This window comes from Natator depressus, chromosome 11 (genome assembly GCF_965152275.1).
Source record: "Natator depressus isolate rNatDep1 chromosome 11, rNatDep2.hap1, whole genome shotgun sequence".
NCBI lineage: Eukaryota > Metazoa > Chordata > Testudines > Cheloniidae > Natator > Natator depressus.
Window position 1 is genome coordinate 11,320,309 of NC_134244.1, and position 19,575 is coordinate 11,339,883.

At 46.9% G+C, this 19,575-nt stretch overlaps 1 protein-coding gene across 2 annotated transcripts in view; it reads right to left on the minus strand.

The window, feature by feature from the left end:
* Positions 1 to 16,837, minus strand: part of ADCY5 (adenylate cyclase 5) — a 343,803-nt gene extending 326,966 nt beyond the window's left edge. Inside the window, exons 1-3 of one of the 2 annotated variants that reach the window (XM_074967144.1) lie at positions 16,817 to 16,837; positions 16,022 to 16,235; positions 13,497 to 15,781 (exon numbers count right to left, since the gene is read on the minus strand). In XM_074967144.1, coding sequence (XP_074823245.1) covers positions 13,497 to 14,477 — 981 coding nt within the window. In that variant the 5' untranslated portion in view covers positions 14,478 to 15,781; positions 16,022 to 16,235; positions 16,817 to 16,837. Of the gene's footprint in view, positions 1 to 13,496; positions 16,301 to 16,816 lie in introns of those variants that run through there. The other variant, XM_074967142.1, reaches the window with a different exon arrangement.
* Positions 16,838 to 19,575: the final 2,738 nt, after the last annotated feature.

Genomic DNA, 19,575 nt, shown 5'->3' on the forward strand with positions numbered 1-19,575 from the left:
ATCTATTCCCTGGGACCAGAGCTGGTTCCCCCCTGGAAACAATCCCCCTCTCGGATCAGCTCACCCCTGCCCAGCAAGCCGAGGTCAGGGGGGTGCTGCATCCGTACCGACAGCTGTTTTCCAACCAGCCTGGACGCACTAATCTGACTGTCCACCGGGTGCAGACAGGGTCGCACCCGCCGATAAGATGCTCCCCCTTCCGAGTCACAGGGAAAACTGCTCAGGACCTGGAAAGAGAGGTCCGGGACATGCTGGCTTTGGGGGTGATCCAGCCATCGGCCAGCCCTTGGGCCTCGCCGGTGGTGCTGGTCCCCAAAAAGGATGGGTCAGTCCGGTTCTGTGTGGACTATCGGAAGCTCAATGCCATCACTGTATCGGATGCCTACCCCATGCCCAGGCCGGACGAGCTCCTAGACAAGCTGGGAGGAGCTCGGTACCTTACCACCATGGACCTTACAAAGGGCTACTGGCAGGTGCCGCTGGATGCAGATGCCCGGCTGAAATCGGCCTTTATCACCCCTCTGGGGCTCTATGAGTTTCTGACCCTGCCTTTCGGCCTCAAGGGAGCGCCGGCCACCTTCCAGCGCCTGGTGGACCAGCTCCTGAGGGGGATGGAGAGTTTTGCCGTGGCGTATATTGACGACATCTGTGTCTTTAGCCAGACCTGGGAGGACCACGTGTCCCAGGTTAGACAAGTGCTGGACCGACTCCAGGGGGCTGGGCTGACTGTCAAAGCGGAGAAGTGCAAGGTGGGGATGGCTGAAGTATCTTACCTGGGCCATCGGGTGGGGAGCGGCCGCCTAAAGCCAGAACCGGCCAAGGTGGAGGTGATCAGAGACTGGCCCGCTCCCCACACCAAAAAGCAGGTCCAAGCCTTTATTGGGATGGCAGGATACTACCGAAGATTTGTGCCCCACTTTAGCGCCATAGCCACCCCCATCACTGAGCTATGCAAGAAGGGGAAGCCAGACAAGGTGGTCTGGACCGAGCAGTGCCAGGAGGCTTTCCGGGCGCTGAAGGAGGCTCTGGTCAGTGGCCCAGTTCTAGCAAACCCAGACTTTGACAAGCCCTTTGTGGTGTTCACCGACGCCTCCGACACGGGACTGGGGGCGGTGTTAATGCAGGAGGATGAAAAGGGGGAGAGACACCCCATCGTGTACCTGAGCAAGAAGTTGCTACCCCGGGAGCAACACTACGCGGCCATCGAGAAGGAGTGCCTGGCCATGGTGTGGGCCCTCAAGAAACTAGAGCCCTATCTCTTCGGGCGACACTTCACCGTGTACACCGACCACTCTCCCCTGACCTGGCTGCACCAGATGAAAGGAGCCAACGCCAAGCTCCTGAGGTGGAGCCTGCTCCTGCAGGATTACGACATGGATGTGGTCCATGTGAAGGGAAGTGCCAACCTGATAGCGGATGCGCTGTCCCGGAGAGGGGGCCCCGAACTTCCCCAGGTCACTGGTCAGAGTGACCCCGCTCAGTTCAGTCTCGAAGGGGGGAGAGATGTGACGATGTGACGCAGCAGGGAGGGGGGAGTGTTGACCTGGGAATGTGCCCTGGGGACGGGAGACCTGAGAGCCTGTCACCTGAGCCAGGAGGGGGAGGGGGAGGTAACACCTCTGCCCAGGAATGTGGACGGAGGCTGCAGCAGGGAACCTGCTCGGTGGGTTTAGTTTCAGTTTGGGGCTGGGTGGAGGAACTCAGGGAACCCCAGGGCTGGGGTCTAAGCTCCCTGCTCCCCCAGAAGGACTTCACTGAGGGGTCCTGGGTGCACCCACAAGCTCTGTTTTGGACTGTGTTCCTGTTGTCCAATAAACCTTCTGTTTTACTGGCTGGCTGAGAGTCTCAGTGAATCCCAGGAAGAGGGGTGCAGGGCCTGGACTCCCCCACACTCCGTGACAGCATGCTTATCCAAGCCAGGTTGAGAGGGACCAGGAATTAGATGGAGAACCCATGTCCAGATGGTGGAGATGAGTTTGGGTTTAACAACACTATTTGTATTACAGTAGCTCCTAGAGGCTCCAGTAGGGTGCTGTGCAAATGTAAGGAACAGTTTTGTGACACTGGGGACTAGCCCTGATGAGCTTAGATGTAACAAGTGAACCATGAGACCTGTTTCCCCTGGGCATCTTCTCCCTATTTGGGGAGGGCGGGTAGGTGGAAAAAAAAATCTACTTCCCAGCTATCAATTTCAAGATGTCCCCAGGTTCTGGAAAACTTGGCACATTCTAGGCCAAAAAGCACATAAAAAAGGGAAGTTTTAGTTGAATGTGTGATTTAGTGACTTCCACAAACTTTAGTACAGTTGAACAGGCTTACTCTAGGACTGAACTTGGCCCAGCATATTAATATGTGCATTTAACCAGTAGTCAGGATGCATTATGTCCTATGTACAATGTGACCCAGATAAGATGTTAATTGGAATCTTAACATCTGCATTTTTCTGGCTTGTCTGCAGTCTTAATCACAGTTGTAAAGTTACTTGCATGCAGCAACTGTTGAACCCTGCATAGCAGCTCTATCAAAGAATCCAGAATCACAAGTGAAGAATATCACACCCAGCTGAAGTCAGAGTACTTAGGGATGCAAAAATGTAATTACCCGACATGAAATCTGGACAGCATATCAAAGCCTTATACTTGGGGAAATTCCCAGAAGAATCTTTAATGACCACAAGCTGTCAGGACCTCTGTTTTACATTTCACCCACAGGCTTCAAAGTGTTCCCAACCCCCTGCATCACAAAGCAATATCATCCTTACTCATTAAAGAAGAAAAAAGGCATTGGGTCAGTTCAGTTCAGAGAATTTTTGATTCATTTTTAAATTGACAAATACTTCATGAGTCAATATTTAATATTCCAGGGGAAGGAAAAGGAAGAAATCGTTATTGCCACATAGGAATCATTCAATAGCCTATGTTATCCAGAAGGTCAGACTAGATGATCATAACGATCCCTTCTGGCCTTTAAAAGAAAGAAAGAAAGATCTACAAGTCTTTTCAAGTGGTAAGTGTATTTTCAGACACTCACTTCTGAAAGTGAACTTGCGCATGAGCACAAGGCCAACAACCGAACCAGGGGACATTCCTGAGTGTTCATGAAACTGCAACTCTCACTAGAGAGCCATAATTCACATACTAGCAACGTGTCACACAGTAGCAGCTTTGAAGGTTCCTGTTACCTTCTGACATGTGGGAGGCAAAGATTTTGCTGCAGTGTCTCCAACCACACTGCACAGTTTCCTTCTTCACTGATAACACAAGGACATTTCTCCTTCTTCCTCAAAAAAAACATTACTATGGACTACCTTAAAAATCACATCATATGGAAACAATTTTCATTAATGTATTCGTGGGTTCTCTGCATAAATCCCCCATTTATTAAAATTGAGACTAGACATCAGTGCCATGGGTACCATCAAATGGGAAAAGATGCATCACTCACACACAGATGCAGTGTCCTCTGTACACTAGCTGGCAATCTTGCTGTTTTTAGAAATACCGATTTGACTAGTCTTCTGCTGCATGGCTTACTCCATAAATTAGCCATGTCTGCAAGCTGACACGTTAAAGGAGTACTGCTTGCAGCGATGGTCTTCTGCCCCTGTCACAAGTGTGGGACAAAGAAGGGAGGGGGAGCCACAGTGTTTGGGAAAGCGGCACGCTGCGGAGGCATGGCTTGCATTAGCTTCTCTGTGACAAAGCTTTGCTTCCTGCAATACCGAAAAGTCTTTCGGCCACAGAACCAGGCTGCACCTGGTAACTGAACTGTCTACAGACTGCTTCAGAGGAAGCATAGGAAACTTTCTTTTTTAGAGAAGAGTTTAACAATTTCTTGAAGTCAGTTCTCTAGCAGATCTATTTCTAACACCTGAAAAGAACCATTTCTTCATTTACATTTCTCCCCTTTATGGCTACCCCTCCTCTGTACCTCCTCTTATTTACTCTCCACAATGCAAAAATATCCCCTAGCATCCTAATATGTGACAGGTTTATATAGCAGCTTTAACCCCAAAGAGGATCTTAAAACACTTTACAGCATCACTTAAATGGAGCCTCCACAGAGGTGAAGGGTGATAGCTACCTAATCAATGCACAGCATGCTGAACAGCAGTATGGGGAGGGAGGGGCATTTTGACTAAGGATGCCAAAACAAACTCATACAGGTTGTTTTACAGGAGCTTTAAATGTCTGAAGAGCAGACAGAACCTCTGGATTTTGCTAGTTTCCTCTGAAGCACCTCACCACCCAATGAACTGCAGAGAATTCTGTTTAACTAGAATAGAAAGGCAAGTAGATGGGACTCAGACCTATGGTGCTAGGGAGTCCATTTCCCTTCAGATGCTTACATCACCAAGCTGTGCCACAGGAGAGGCCACGCATATACAAAACTATTCTGCTGCATGCAAGATTTCATACATGATGCATATACAAATTGGATTCCTTTTCTTTGCATCTAGGGAGGTGGGCAGAATACATCCTAATCATATTAGCAACTTCTCATGCATGTGGAAAAGAGCACAGTGGCAACACCTTCCAGGAAGCATAAGTGCAACCTGGCATTATAAACCAACTTTTTATAAAGACAATCAAAATGAAAGCCTTAGTGAATGTCAGGAGGTGCACCAATGAGAAACACTGCTAATGGCCCGTCAGAGATACAAACGCTGGCAACAAGCTCCTAAGCGGCTGAGCCTATTGCCCTTCATGCAGAAAGCTTATCTTTGCATTGCAAGATTGAAGATATCCAGAAGATAGCCCAGGAGATGAGGCCATTCAAGTGTTTATTCAGAGAAATTCTAAATGCGTCAAATGTAGGAACCAAAAGCTGAAGTGAGGGGCCGTGTTCCCAATGACATTTAAAATGGGAAATTCCTATTAGTCCATTTTGGTCCACCTCCTCAAGGGTCAACACAGGACTATCCCTGCACCCATTTCCATGGTACTTCAAGCCTATTAAATTAGGCAATTCCTATTGGTGCCAGTATGACAACTGGTGAGGCTTCAAGTTCACATGAAACCCCCAAAACACAGAATTTCCCAGATGAGGCCCAGCTATGGATGCTGAAAGCATCCCGACTTCTCATTTTGCCTGGTACAAGGGACCAGTAACCATTCCAAGGTACGATCTCATAAAGTGCAAGAAACTCACACAGTGTACATTGGAAAGCTGGAAACCAGCTATAGCAGGTGTTCTCTTGCTTTGGGGATTCGGGAGATGTCAAACTTTAAAGGAAGGAATTTTTTTTAAATCCACATCTGGATTATCCTCTTTCATGTTTGCTGGGTTATGCTTGTAAAAGGGCATCCTGTCCTATCACATAGCTAGTCCTCCTCTGAGACTTCCTCCCTGCTTCTGCTTAACTGACAACCAAGACTGCTCTGCCAGCATACAGTCCTCTTACCTATCCCCTGTCCTGATGCCAGGGGTTAAGATTAGGCAGAGAGTTACCTTCCATGCCACAAGTGCTAGTATAGCCCTTTAAAAAAAAAAAAAAAAAAAACCCACAACCACACAACAACAAAACTTCACGAGCTTGGTGGCTCTAGACCATAAATGACCTCTAACTTTGCTTGTGCCTCAGCCAGGTACCAGTTTCCCTCTGGAAAAAGCTTTCACCGGCCCTATAGAAGATCTCACCATTAAAAAACCTGAACTAATTATTCTTACTCATAGCTATTCTGCCACTCCCCACATCTCCCTTAGTCAGCACCTGCCAGGATCTCAGTGCAAATTGGGCTTTGGTGGGGTGAGGGGGTTTCTTGTGCAAAGGCTGAAGTGAAGATCAATGAGTAAGTAGTGAGAGGGAGGAAAGAGGCTCCACTGGATGGAAAGGAGCAAAGATTGTTAAGGCTATGTATTAAAAAACCAACCAACCAACCAGACAAAAAAAAAAAAAAAAAAAAAAAAAAAAGTAGAAAATCAGAGATAAGAGAAAGGAAAGGAACTAGAAATCAGAGTGTCCCTAAAACAAGCCCCCTGGCCACAAGTGAGTCAGTTTCACATCATTGCTTTTCAGGAAAGAAAGATAGAAGATTTTAAATATTTGCATTTTACACACACACACACACACACACACACACACACACACACGTTTTCCTTCATCCCCCAATATTCCCCTCCAGCCACGAAGAGATATACATCAGGTTGTTGGACAATCAGGAAGGTGGAGAGAGATTCCGCTGCACTAATTCCACCTGCAGTATATTTTTTGCACATATTGTCTATACAGGATGATATATGCATTTTATTGAAGGATTCATACAAGAAAATAAAGCTTGCCTTAGGCTCACAAGAAGAGTTATACTTAGAAATCTTTTTTTAAAACCCCACCCATACCACATCAAAAGCTGATCCGTTTTCTCAAACATACTCAGCAGTACATCATAGAAGGGAAACAAAAAAACAAAACAGGAACTAGAGAGTGTGGTTTCTCAGAAGCCACTGAACAGCTCCAGGGCAGGGCCACTTTACCACATTAACAAACCCAGTGCAAACCAGGTAACAACGGTTAAATTTGACAATAGGCTCAGTCTACGTTTAACTAAATGCTAGAGATTTTTAGTTGCAGGATGAGTAATTATAACAAGAGATCAAGAAGATTCTGTTGCGCTGGCCACAACAACAAGAAAAATATTCCACAAGTGTTCCAGTTAAGAAAGCAAAAAAACAGACAGGCAGGCAGGCAACAAAAGCTAATAGAACGAGCTTCAATCACTCAGGGTGGGGAGGAATCAAAGGATGCTTTGGTGGACAAATAAAGGGTTTCAAGCGAAATCCAACCCTAATCCATTTGAAGAATGGCCTGATGCCCAAAGCTCACACTCCAGTTGAGACAACTCCCAGACTTCTCCTAACCCAAACCTTGGCAACACTGTCAAGCCACAGTTTGCTCTGTGTGTGTACATGTGCATGCTTTGAAAACACTACACCTGCTCGAGACTCAAGGAAAGCAAACATTCTCTTTGAAGTCTGTGGAAATCTTACATCCTCAATTAATGAGAGCCTCGTAAATGTGGTTATGGTATAAAATATTACACCATTCTAGAAGGCAGCAGCTAGAGATCATTTCATTGTAGTTAAAGGCTTTACAGCTCAAGGCCATGTCACTCAGAGGCCCTACTGTGGGCAGCCTGGAGTCCACATCTGACATTAGTTCAAGGGCTTTGTTTCCCTTTCGCTAGTTATTTATCACCAAGGCTATCACCCTCCACTGAAATCCAGTCAAACAGACACAACAAGCCCGAGATGCTTAAAGGTCAGTCAACTGTGCCTTGTAAGATTCAAGAACACTTGAAGCTATCATTTCCCCTCTGTGCAAAGCATGAAACAATCCGTCAACATTTGGCTGAAACATCTTCATCTAGACAGAGAACGACGACGACACTTGTATATCCTGCCATTTCCGAAGTGTCATAAAAGTGACTAGAGTGATTATTCGTTCACTAGAATTATTGTACCTGGCAGAGCAGTGTACCTAAGTCATCTCCACCAAGGTAGGTTTGATATTCAGTTCATCTACTCTCAGTCCACCATAAGACTCTAATCATTACTGAAGGGATGAGAGAACTGAGTGCAAGTGGGTCAATCTACTGGGTTGTTGAACATGCCATGGAGTCCTGCAGATCAGGAGTGGAGGGAATTAAGAGTATCTTCTCCAGCACTGAAGCACACTGTCAGCACTCAAACGTTATATCACCTGTTATGTTTGCAGCCATCAGGACCAATGAAATAACAATAAACCTCCATCTCTAACAAGCTTCCTTTCTGGCAGAAAAAGAAAAAAGAAAAGAAAAAAGAAGGATGCTAGGGAAAGAATCATTCATAAGTAGACCTTCAAAAACCTCAAGCCATATTCCCACCACAATAAATACAGAACAATGTTCTTTTTAAGGACAGTAGATACTTAAGTCACTGAAATGTTGCACAATTGGGGCTAATTTCTACCCTCAGTTGCACCCACTGAAGTCAGTGAGACTGCATGGGCATAACGGAGTTTTGCTTTTGCATACTTCAGTTTTCTAAACCAAGGACCCCCAATCCTGCATCTCTTACTGACTTCAGAGGAACTATTCCTGGGGTAAATTCTGCCACCGTTACTCACATTATATTGTATGTTATAGGAGATCCTCTATTGAAGTCAGTGGGGCTACCGAGAGCAAGCTATTATTCAACGTAACTACAGGCGGTGGAATCTGGCCCCAATGTGCATGAGTGGGTCCCATATTAGTGTTATTTAGATTTGCCTCCAACCCTACTTCCAATAAGTAACAGAGAAAGCACAAAGATCAGCAAGCTTATAGAGGTCACATATGGGGCTTTGCATTTCAGGTAGCAAGTCTATCCCTGCTTATGAACAAAAGACAATCCCAATTCCTATTTGAAAACAACCAACAACAACATCACCACCACATCAACTCTGCAATGGCACATTTCTGATAATCTGTCAGTCTCAAAAACATCAGTCATGACCTAGATATCTTGTGTGCTATTGCAAGCGAGATGTAGTACAGAGATAGTAATTTCTCCTGGTGTGGACTGTGCTACTGCTACTAACTGAACATTGATTAGATCACATCCAATAAAAAGCATCTTGATGAGATGCTAAAGAGCTATTCGTAACATGACCTGATGTTCTAATAGGAGCAAGAGCTGCTCCAACTTTGCTAAAAATAACAGCCTACTTCAGGAAAACAGAAACAGAAAAGTATGTATACTTACACCCACACAGAAATGTGAGAATGGAATATTACATTCTTGTGAGGGTCCAACATTCAGCTGCAGAGCAAAAATGTATCATTAATACAAATCTATAGAGAGAAAGGTCAACACATTCCCAGTTCTCTGAAGTCAGGCATGGGGATCATTAGAGCAGTATTGTTATAACAGAGGTGTTTGTGATGGGGCTGAACAGCTAGGAGTCTAGCTGTGGGAGGCTTGGATCAGAGAGTGCTATAAAAGAGAGCCAAATGATGGTGCAGCTGTTTGTGAACAGTGCTATTAGAACTCTTTTCAGAAAGGTTAACAATAAATGTTACTTTAAAAGAGCACTGTAATTTCAGTTCCACTTTCCGCAAGGTTATTTATGTAAGACAACTTTCCTAGTCACCTGTTATTCTGATACATTGTAACTGGACGACCTCGCATGGCCTGAAGTATTTAATGAACTACAAGCGCCTTTGCTCAACTATGTTATTGAGCCAGACATCTTAGAAATAAATGTGACGGTACAGGTTTGGGCAGTAAAACAAAGTCTAAACCTAAATTAACGGTTAGTTAATGCCTGTTATGTTGCATCCCTACCCCCCCAACTCTTGGTTCTCTTTTTCCAAAGCCCAATAAAAAAAATCTACTGAAAGACTGCCCGTTGGCATAAATTGGATTCTCAACACCTGATCCTGTAGACCCAGGCTTGATCTTAACTTTATACACTCAAATAGCCCCACTAAGGTCAAGGGGGCGACTTGCACACATGAAGTTATATATATAAATTGTTTTCAATGTTACAGCTTTACATGGTAAACTCTGTGGTCTTCCTATGTGTCTATGCAGTACTTGCACATTTGACGGTCTACTGTAATATAGATAAACCAAAATATCAGTTTTACCATGTATGTAAAACAATTAAGTGAGAATAGCTGGTTTCTTTTCAAATGAGCAAGTATTAGACTGTCTTGTTACCATAAAAGGGTAAAAAGATTATTATACTGACAGTCTTTATATGTTAATTCTGGAGCTGATCTCATTTATTCATAGTCTGGAAGTGTATCACTGCCTCATGGAAATTTCAGCACTAGACAAGATACAGTATGTACGCTGAATCACATTTATAAATCAAATGTTCTCAAAATAACTCAGGGATAAAATGGGAAAATAAAGGTTTTTGTTTTAAACAGGTTTAGAAATGTGTAAATTTTAACTAGTTGCAGGTGTACAAGGAATACATAAGCAATTAAGATTTGTAGACTGAAGTATTATGCATAGAATATGTTTTGCTTCCACAGAGCACTTTGTATGTGAAATATGCTCTCGTACACTAGTTTATTTCCTTTTACCTAGTGCAGTCCTGAACTGGGAATAGTCAGTCACGATAAACATTCACATTCCTTTCCTCCCTCACTCGCAGTCAAGAAGAGTTGACCAGGTGATAAAGGCGGCCAAAATTTCTACAAGTGACCTCTACTTAAGTTTTGGGTGCCTGACCTGATCTACGGAGGTGCAGAGTACCTGCAGTTCTTGTTGACCACAGTTAGAACTGCCCAGCACTCAACGCATCCAAAAATCAGGTGCAAGGTACCTCAGGTTGGAGGACCTAATTCAGTGGCTGCTTTCGAAAGTTTTAGATTCCCAGAAAATTTTTAAGAGCAGCACAGCTCTAAAAGGTAGGAATCACAATTACCATGATTCTCAGTCCATCCTGCACGGAGCACAGGAAAAGCATGGAGGGGGAGAGTGTGTGCAAAGGTTTCAGACACTTTCGTGCTCCCTATATTCCAAGGACATTAAGGGGCGGGGGCAGGCATAGCTTCCAGTATCACAACAGCCACAGGGCTGCTCTAATTTACACCCTACTTTCCATGGGACGCAGACCCTAGCAGGAGGACAGTGTGCTGTGGCCATGTCCAATCCTGCCCTCTCCTTCCCATTCCCCTATCCCAGAAGGTGAGAACAGAGTTAGTCAGGAGTCCGTTTATTATGATAATCTTCAATTTTTGCATGAGTACCTGTTTTGTCCAGCTTTGATACAATCAGGAGAAAAATAAAGGACAAATAACCAAACCCACAAACCAAAGAGGAAGGGAAGAAAGTAGTTGTAATATCACGGCCAAAGTATCACGAAAAGGGAGAGGGATGAAAGTTCTAAATAGTCTTTGAATAAGAAACATGGCTGAAGGACCAGATGGTCTGATGGCCATGAGTTCAATTACTGACCAATTCGACAGTCACATCATGACTAATAATAGTGGACTGAAAAGGGTGGAAAAGCCATTTTATTTTTATGGCTTTCCTCCACCTCTGCCCATCTTGGCTTTAAGAGAAAGAGAAATAGAGAAGGAAGGCTTATATGCATCAGTGGGGCAGAGTCTAACAAAAATGAGATTTCCATGGCAACACTCAACAGCCTCTATCTACAAAGCATATTGCCTCACAGCTATTACCAGGCCTTTTTGACAAAGATTTTAATATTAGACAGATCACATATGTAAACAAATACACAGCAGGCCAGATCCTCAGCTAGTGGAACAGAAAATAGCTTCACTGACTTCAATAGAACTAGGCCAATTTATACCAGCTGAGGATCTGGCCCAATATCTGGATTAAACAAAACAAACCCCACAAGAAGATCACAGAGAACTAATTTTTGAAAATAGTTTAAAAGGAATCCTGTGATGTTGTTTAACTACTGCAGAACCTCACCTTAGAATAATTGGGAGATCAATTGTTGATGCAGATATATGTGAATTACCAAAGAGTACCAGGGCAGGTTCTAGAGTGGGCAAGAAGGGTGCCAGCTTCCTGGAGGTGCTGTACTGCTTGGGATATTTTTCCCCTCCCTCTGCTGATTGGCCAGCAGGTTTGGGGTGGGGGAAGAGGCAGAGAGAGGAACATGACAAAATCAAAATGGCTAGGGCCACTCCTGGAGAGTAGGGCTATTGCAGCGCATTATTACTTTTGACAAGCGCAGTTTTATCTGGGATGATTCTTCACATTTTACCAATAAGTAAGTGTGCTGAAATAGAAAGAAGGCAGGCAGTCTAGTGGTTACAGGAAGTGACTGGGAGCCTGAACTATCATCCCAGGTCTTCCAAACGCTGTGACCTTGGGCCAACCACTTCACCTCTGTGACTCAGTTTCCTCGCTGTTAGTTATGAGATTTAATGCATTCAATAGCAATTTGAAAATGCAACAAAGTAAGTATTATTAATAATTTTGTAAGGTTTCAGAGGAAATCTCACTACAGCACTTTGATGTTAAGCCTTTGCAGGATCAGGGCCTAAAAACTTTCAGACATGCTTCAAGTTATGCACCATGAGTAGTCTCATTGACTTACATAAGACTACTCACAGTTTGTAAAATTAAGCTTGTGCACAAGTCCTCACAGGATTAGGGCCCTAACAAGGATTATTTGAGTATGTTAGTGAACCTTACCTATGGAAAAAAAAAACAAAAAACAAACCACCAATTAGTAGTTGTCATGCTTGTAGATTAGAGTAATAATTAGGGAAGTCCTGCTCTAAATACATAAAAATACACTATGTACAGTTTAAGCCTTCTTACCTAGTTTCTATTTTATGGACAAAATGCATTTTGTGTGATATTTTGGATTTGTACAGAGCACCACTAGCACATCCCCATTAGGTTTTCCTTGACTAAATTCAGGCCCCAGAAGAAGTCTCTCTCTAGAATACTCATAAGGTGGATACTGGAAGATGTAAGTAGTAATAATACTTGGTCAGCCACAACAAAGTGCAGCATAATATATAGTGCTGGAAAAGAGAAGACTGTAAGCAACCAATACCTGATTTTCATTTAATTATCAAATTCTTAGTTAATATACACATCCCTGCTCAAAACCCCTATTATAAGAGGGACTGCAATGCACTGCAGAATGAAAATGATTTTCAGAACTTTTTAGTAATAATCAATGATAGTTTTCTATTGTCAATGTGTCTGTTAAACTTAAGCAAACAATCCCCCCCCCCCCATATTGTTTGTTCCGCTTGGAAATGAAAAGAGGGTCCTTGTATTACTGTTGTCTAAACAGATATGGTAATTTAAAAACACTGCACACTGACACATTCTATGAGTCTTATTGTTTCAGTTAGCTGACTCACTAGTAGTTAACATTCTATCACAGCTACAGATAAGAGTTGAAAATGCAAGGTTGTTTTAAAAACAAACACGGTTATTGCTGGCAACATATGGAATCTATTTTTACCCCTTACCCTCTAGGTCTTTGCTGTACATTTCAGAGAGCAAACCCCTCTGTTTAGGTCATTGACTTACATGAATTAAGGAACATGCATCTCTGAAACCAGGTTGTACATTTTGTTGATATTTTACATAATTATAGGCAAGCACAATTTTCTCCCCATAAGACCACCAAGACTTTTCCACACCATTTTTTAGTCACACAGCACCAAGCACAGGTACCATTCCACAGATGATCTGTTGACATTAAATAAAACAGAAATGCTCTATCCACAGAGCTAGTCAAGATCATTCGGTGCTAAAATGCCACTTACTTAAAGCTAGTAAACCAGATTTAAAGAGTTAAAAAAAAGAGGAAGAAAAAGGTTAAAACAGTTATTGAAAAAGCAACAGGGAGGAGAGCATGATTAGACTAGTCAGCATCCAGGGCAAACTCCCACCTAGTATCAGACAAACCAGTGTCCAGAACCAGCTATCAAACAGATCCACAAAAAACTCAATTGAAGCCCAGACTCCTTTTGACATCTAAAGCCACCAGACCTTAGAGCCAGAGCTTGCCTCACCTGCTTTAACAGGAACTTGTCCTCTGCACTGGTTTTCAGGGAGATGGCCAGGTGGATTGCTGAGAGGACCACCCCGCTGATGACCGCAGCCCTCATCCTGACTGGCAGCAGTGTGTAGATGCTGTAGATGAAGAAGACAGTCCACCAGATGCCCTCAGAGGCGCTCCTGGGCCAGACCAGCAGCACCCCCACCACCTGTACAGCCACGATGGCCAGGATGACCGAGTAGCACACCAGCCACATGTGGTCCTGGTGGAAGTCGTTTCGGTTGCACAGCACGCACAACACCACCACCACCAGGATGGCCAGCGAGAGCACCACCACGTAGGGCACCTTGTAGTGACCGTACACGGCGTGGAAGATCAGCATGACCAGGCACACCAGCACCAGCACGGCCATCAGCATGGTGAGGCTGCTCTGGTTGAGCCGGAAGAAGTAGCGCTGGTAGAGGCGCTCCAGCTTCTCCGACTGGAACTTCTTGGACCTGAAGATCTGCAACAGGCTGCCACAGCAGCTGCCCATGGAGAAGGCCACCTGGGAGTCCCTTTCCTCCTCCTCCAGCTCCTCAAGCTTGGCCTTGATCCGCTTCTCCTCCAGCCCCAGCTCCACGGACCGGGGCCGCACCTCACCCAGCTCCCCAAAGTGCCGAGGGCTGGTGGTAAAAGTGGGATTCCCTCTGCGCTGGTGGCGGCGACTATCTTCGCCATGCTCCTGCCAGGCCGATTTGGATCTAAAACTCAACATTCTGCAAACGCTCTCCCTCCGGTTCGTGTTGGGCTGAGGCTCGTAGTCTTCCTCACTCCTCCACCTGCTCGCCATGCAAGAAGGCTTCTTGCTCGATGATCTGTTTGGGGCAGGTGGGTAGGAATAGCCATTGGCCCTGGACTCTGCTTCCCCCCAGGCCGATCGATGCTGCTCGGTGCCTCCCCGAGGTGCAGGGGCTCCAAAGCCCGGGGGGCTCACACTGTTGGGCCGGGACATGCCCTACAGCAAAGAGTGTTGGGAAAGGGGACAAACCACAAAGAAAAAAAAAGTTCGCTCACAGCCAGGAGGGACCTGAACTTCCAAGCATCTTTCTCTAGGCGTCAGGGGAACAATGCAAGGGGAGCGAAAACTGCAGATCCTTCCCTCTTTGGCAAAGTCCTGGCTCACACAAAAGTCTCAGGCTGTCAGCGATACAAGATTCCTGATAGTTGTCAGGAGAGCACAACCAATTCGGTGAACAACCACCCTCTGCTCTACAACCTGGGGTCTCCTGGAGCCTGCTACAAGTACCTCATAAATAGCTGGAATCCCAGCAGCAGCTTCCTAGAGGGTTCCCCCCAATCTGTCATTTCCTCTCCCAAGTCTCTAGGGAACTTGTCATTCCTTTAAATAATTATACAGAACTTTCTCACAAAGGGGGCTGGGGAAGGAGAGAGGAAAATCACCTGAACTCCCACCACAAACCAGAATCACAGCCCCAGATTACTCAGTTTTATTAGCATTGTAAAACTGCAAATCCTCTCTTGGACCAAAGCAATTATCCTGGCACAAGAAGCAAAGGCTCCCACTCCAAGGTACCTTACAAGAAGCGTGCTGAAGAGCCAACATATTTCTGCACTGGCTGCTGCGTGAAAGGCAGAAGAGAATCAGTGATAACTCCCACCTGGGGTTAGTGCCTGGAGAAACCACCATTTGTTGGTGATCTGAACTGATTCAGAACCAAACTACAAAGAGCAGAGGGACGGCGGTGCTGGGACTAGTCTTTGGCGGTTAGTCTCATAGAAAAAGAAAACATGTCCTAGAGATTGTCAAAATCCCTCCTCGCCCCAGCAGCGGATGGGGAGCTTGGATTTTTTTTTTTTTTTTTTTTTTAGTCTCTCAGTACAATAATGGTCTGGAGCAGTGGATGCATCCTTTACAAAGAGGACATACGCTGAGCTTTCCCTTTCAGCAGACTCAGCATTTGCGTCCGGGGGGAGAACCAAATCAATCGACTCCTTAAGAGAGACAGAGCCATCCGCTAGCTCACAGGGCTATTTCCCAGCCAGCAGCACGCTTGGGGGTAGGTTTTATCCAGCAGCTCCCGCTGCGGGACGATGCGCTATCTCCGCAGCAGACACACCAAATGAGCCAGAATAACTAGCGACGGTCTCGTCTTCCAGGGGCAATGCAGCCTTCTCTGCAAAGCAGGATCGAAGGGGACCTGGCAATTCATTCACACATCCTCCTCCGTCTGCTGCTGACCTGGCTTTTGCTTCGGATCAATGCAGCCAGCCTAAGGTGCATGTCCTCACCCTTCCCTGGCAAAAAATAAAAGCGATTAAAAAATAAACAGCAGAGTGGTTTCTTTTTCTCTGCAATGCAAAAATCCAGCGCGGGCAGCTCGTTGCTGAGCTGCCCAATCGCTCTTTCTCGGAGAGGAGGCTGGCACTTTACAGGAGGCGCTGCTCGGAAGCGCTGGCTTCCCCAGGCACCGCCAGCGGCATCTCTCCCCTGCTCCGCGCTCACACGCGCCGCATCTAGAGACATTCCACCCGCACCTTTCAAACTAGTCTTTGTACTCCCCCATTCAACCAAACTTCAGCCCGGCCTGCCTCCGCCTGTAGCGCCGGCGGATTGGTGCGGTCTCAGCGGCTGCCTGCTCCGATTGGACGGCTCTGCTACCTGACCAGCTGCGTTGGCTTCTCTGCCAATAGATGGTCCCGTTTGGCTGTGGGGGCGGAGACGGCGGGGGGCAGCTGCAGCAGCTGGAATCTGCAATATAAATTCTTTAACTCCTTCGCCCCTTCCCTCCTACCCCAAGTGTATTTACAAGCCGTAGGCGCCTGCTCCGCTGACTCTCTTCACGTGGCTGCAGCTGCTGCCTGGGGCGGACAGTTGCGGGGCGGGGCGGGGTTGGGTGGTAGGGGGGTGTGTGGATGCGTGTGTGTGCGCGCGCGCTTGCTGCCTGCCTACTCCCCACGTGTCTGGACAGGGCTGTGGCACTAGGTGAGGGGGGGTGTTAGTTGGTTTGTGGTTTGCGTGGTACAGGTGGTTTTGTGTGTGTGCTTGCTGCCTACTCTCCACGTGGCTGGGGCAGGACTGTGGCACTAGGTGGGGGATGTCTGGGTTGGTTTGTGGTTTGGGTGTTAATGGGGGTGTGTGGTTTTGATTACTGGGGGCGGGAGGAGTTGCAGAACTGCTGCAGCGCAGCAGCTTGATTTGCCTGGTCTGGCTGGTCCCCACCCGTCCCCGCCCCCAACTATCAGTGGTTCACATCATTCCCACCCCCACCGGCACTTAACTCCGTGCCTGTCTCGGTCGGAGAGCGTTTTCAGTACCTCCACGGAAAGTACCTGCAGCTCCGGTCGGTGTCTTCTGACAGTGGCCAATGCCAGGTGCCCTAGAGGGAATGAACAGAACAGGTGATCGCCAAGTGATCCATTCCATTGCCCACTAATTAAAAGCTTAGCTATGGTTGGTCTTTCTTGGTGCATCTCTGAGGGTGGGGTGCACCTGCACCGGGGGGGGCGGGGGGGCTGAGCTGTCGGCGCTGTGGTATGGCTGTGAGGGGCAGGGAACACAGGTTGTGGGGGTTTGTGTGGGGTGGGGGCAGCAGTGTGGCTTCAGGGGGGTTGGGGAGTGGCACAATTTTTGGTCAGTCACTGGTGGCTGAAGCAGGCATAGCTGTCTCGGGGGGCCTGTCAGGGGAGATGGGACAGCACAGCTGTGAGTGGGGGAGGGGGACTGCAGGGTGGCCATGGCATAAGCCTCCTGCTGTGTGAGGGCACAGCGGGCTGTTGCCTGCTCCATGCTCAGGAAGGCATAGGCGTAGGGTGATGACGGGGGCCGTGGTGGGCCCCTGTGGTCTGCAACTTTACTCTGCTGGCCGTGGCAAGTCTCCAGCACTGACCTCACCTCACCCCACCCCCATTCCCCTGACTTTAGACAGCTCCCTCCTCATGAGGCTGCCACCCCCTGGCACTGGGTTCCCCCTCTGCTCCCGAGTCTGGGGCTCTGGTGGGTGGGTGTCTCTGCTTTGACCCTCCTCCCCCTTGCAAGGACAGCATCATGGTGTGGGGAGCAGCATACATCTCTCCTTCTCCCATGGAGAGTAAGACTATAATGGGGGAGCCAGCTTTCCCTTTTTCCGACCCCCCAGAGGGCTGGTGTTGGTATGGTGCGTCCGCTCTAAAAGGAATTTCCAGGATAGTACCAGGCTTCTTGTCTCTGATATGCAGAGGGCTCCCAGAGAAAGCTAGTCTTGCTGCTCCTTGGAAGGACACAGATACAGCCCTCTGATCAAGAGTAGGCACACAAGCAGTAATTTTTCAAAAACACAAATAATAATTTAAAAAAGATTAGAGATAAAATAAATTACTTAAAAAATGAAGCAGCATGGCAAATAAGAGATAGAGTCTATAACAGGGGTAGGCAAACGTTTTGGCCTGAGGGCCACATTGGGTAATAGAAATTGTATGGCGGGCCATGAATGCTCACAAAATTGGGTTTGGGAGGGGGTGAGGGCTATAGTTGGGGGTTCAGCATGGAATCAGGGCTGGTGCAGGTTCCGGCTAGGAGTGCGGGTTCTGGGGTGGGGGATGAGAGGTTTGGGGTGAAGGAGGGTGCTCCATGCTGGGATTGAGGGGTTTGGAGAGCGGGAGGGGATCAGGGCTGGGATGGAGGTTGGGGCATGGAGAGAGGCTCCAGGGTGCAGGCTCTGAGCGGCGCTTACCTCAAGCGGCTCCTGGAAGCAGTGGCATGTCCCTTCTGCAGCTCCTACTCATGGAGCAGGGTCGAGCCGCATGGTGCGGCTCCCGACACGGCTCCTCAGTGGGAGCTCGCGGGCCAGCTTAAAACAGCCTGTGGGCTGGATCCGGGCCATAGTTTGCCTGCCCCTGCTCTATAGCATATAACAATTACAGTTAAAAGCTGTAAATGAAAGACAGACATTTATTTAATACTCTAACATAATATAACCATACTATATGATATCTAACCATATATTATGCCTTTAATACTTTGGCATATATCAATACGCAGACTCTATAATATATCTAACAATTCACTTAACAACATATAACACTATAACATTTAATACTTAAATACTTAACACTAAAACATCTAGTAAGTGCTGATCAGGCAATCATTAGATGGATAGGGGAAGATCTCACTCAGACCACAGGCACCCAGCTTTATTTACAGACAAAACCCATACATTCTGTGAATAAAAGGATTTAAAAAAAAATTAGACTTACACCTCTTCCAGTTAAATATCCCTCTGATTCATCTGTGGTCCTTCTGTTCTGTCAAGATATTAGGGAGCGCCGTCTGCTGCTGCCAGTTGTCATTAGCTGCCGCTGGCTGTCACTGAGGTAAATGTTGTCCTCTGGTGGCAGATATGGAAGCCTGCTTGGCTGCTGAGGTGGCTCCTGCTGGCTGGGTTGCTGTGGCAGCCATTGCCTGGGGCTACCTTGGAATTCTGTGGTTGCTGCTGCTCAGGTAGCTTCTTCTTTGCCAGGTTCTATTGCTGCTGTTGCTTTTCAGGTAGCTTCTTCCTAAGAGTCTTGCAGCTTCTGCTCTTCTTCAAGGTCCTGATTCCACTACTACTACAGCCTGTTGGCAGTCGCCCTTATATACTGGTTGCTCACCCAGGCTCAGCTCATTATCATTTATTCGCCGGCTCAGCCAATCAGCTGTCAGATATTAGCATATGTTAATTAGGGTTAGCCCACCATCTTGGGTTCTAGGACATTCTAGATGGTCCTAGGACATTCTTCCCTACTGGAAGTCCCATGTATTTCTATGGGCTTCTATGTATTCCTATGAGGTTTTGCTGAGTCATTCTCCACCTCAAGTGGACTCTACCATTATGTCACAGGAAGAGGTTACTCACCTTGTGCAGTAACTGAGGTTCTTCGAGATGGTCGTCCCTGTGGGTACTCCACTTTAGGTGTGTGTGCGCCCCTGCACTTCTAGTCGGAGGTTTGCAGTAGCAGTGCCCCGGTTGGTCGCCCACACGCGGCACCCATCTCATGCCATTCCGAGCGGCTACCCAGCACGTGCAGCCAACCGCCCCCCCCCCCACGTTCCTCCTCTATCTCAGAGGATGGAA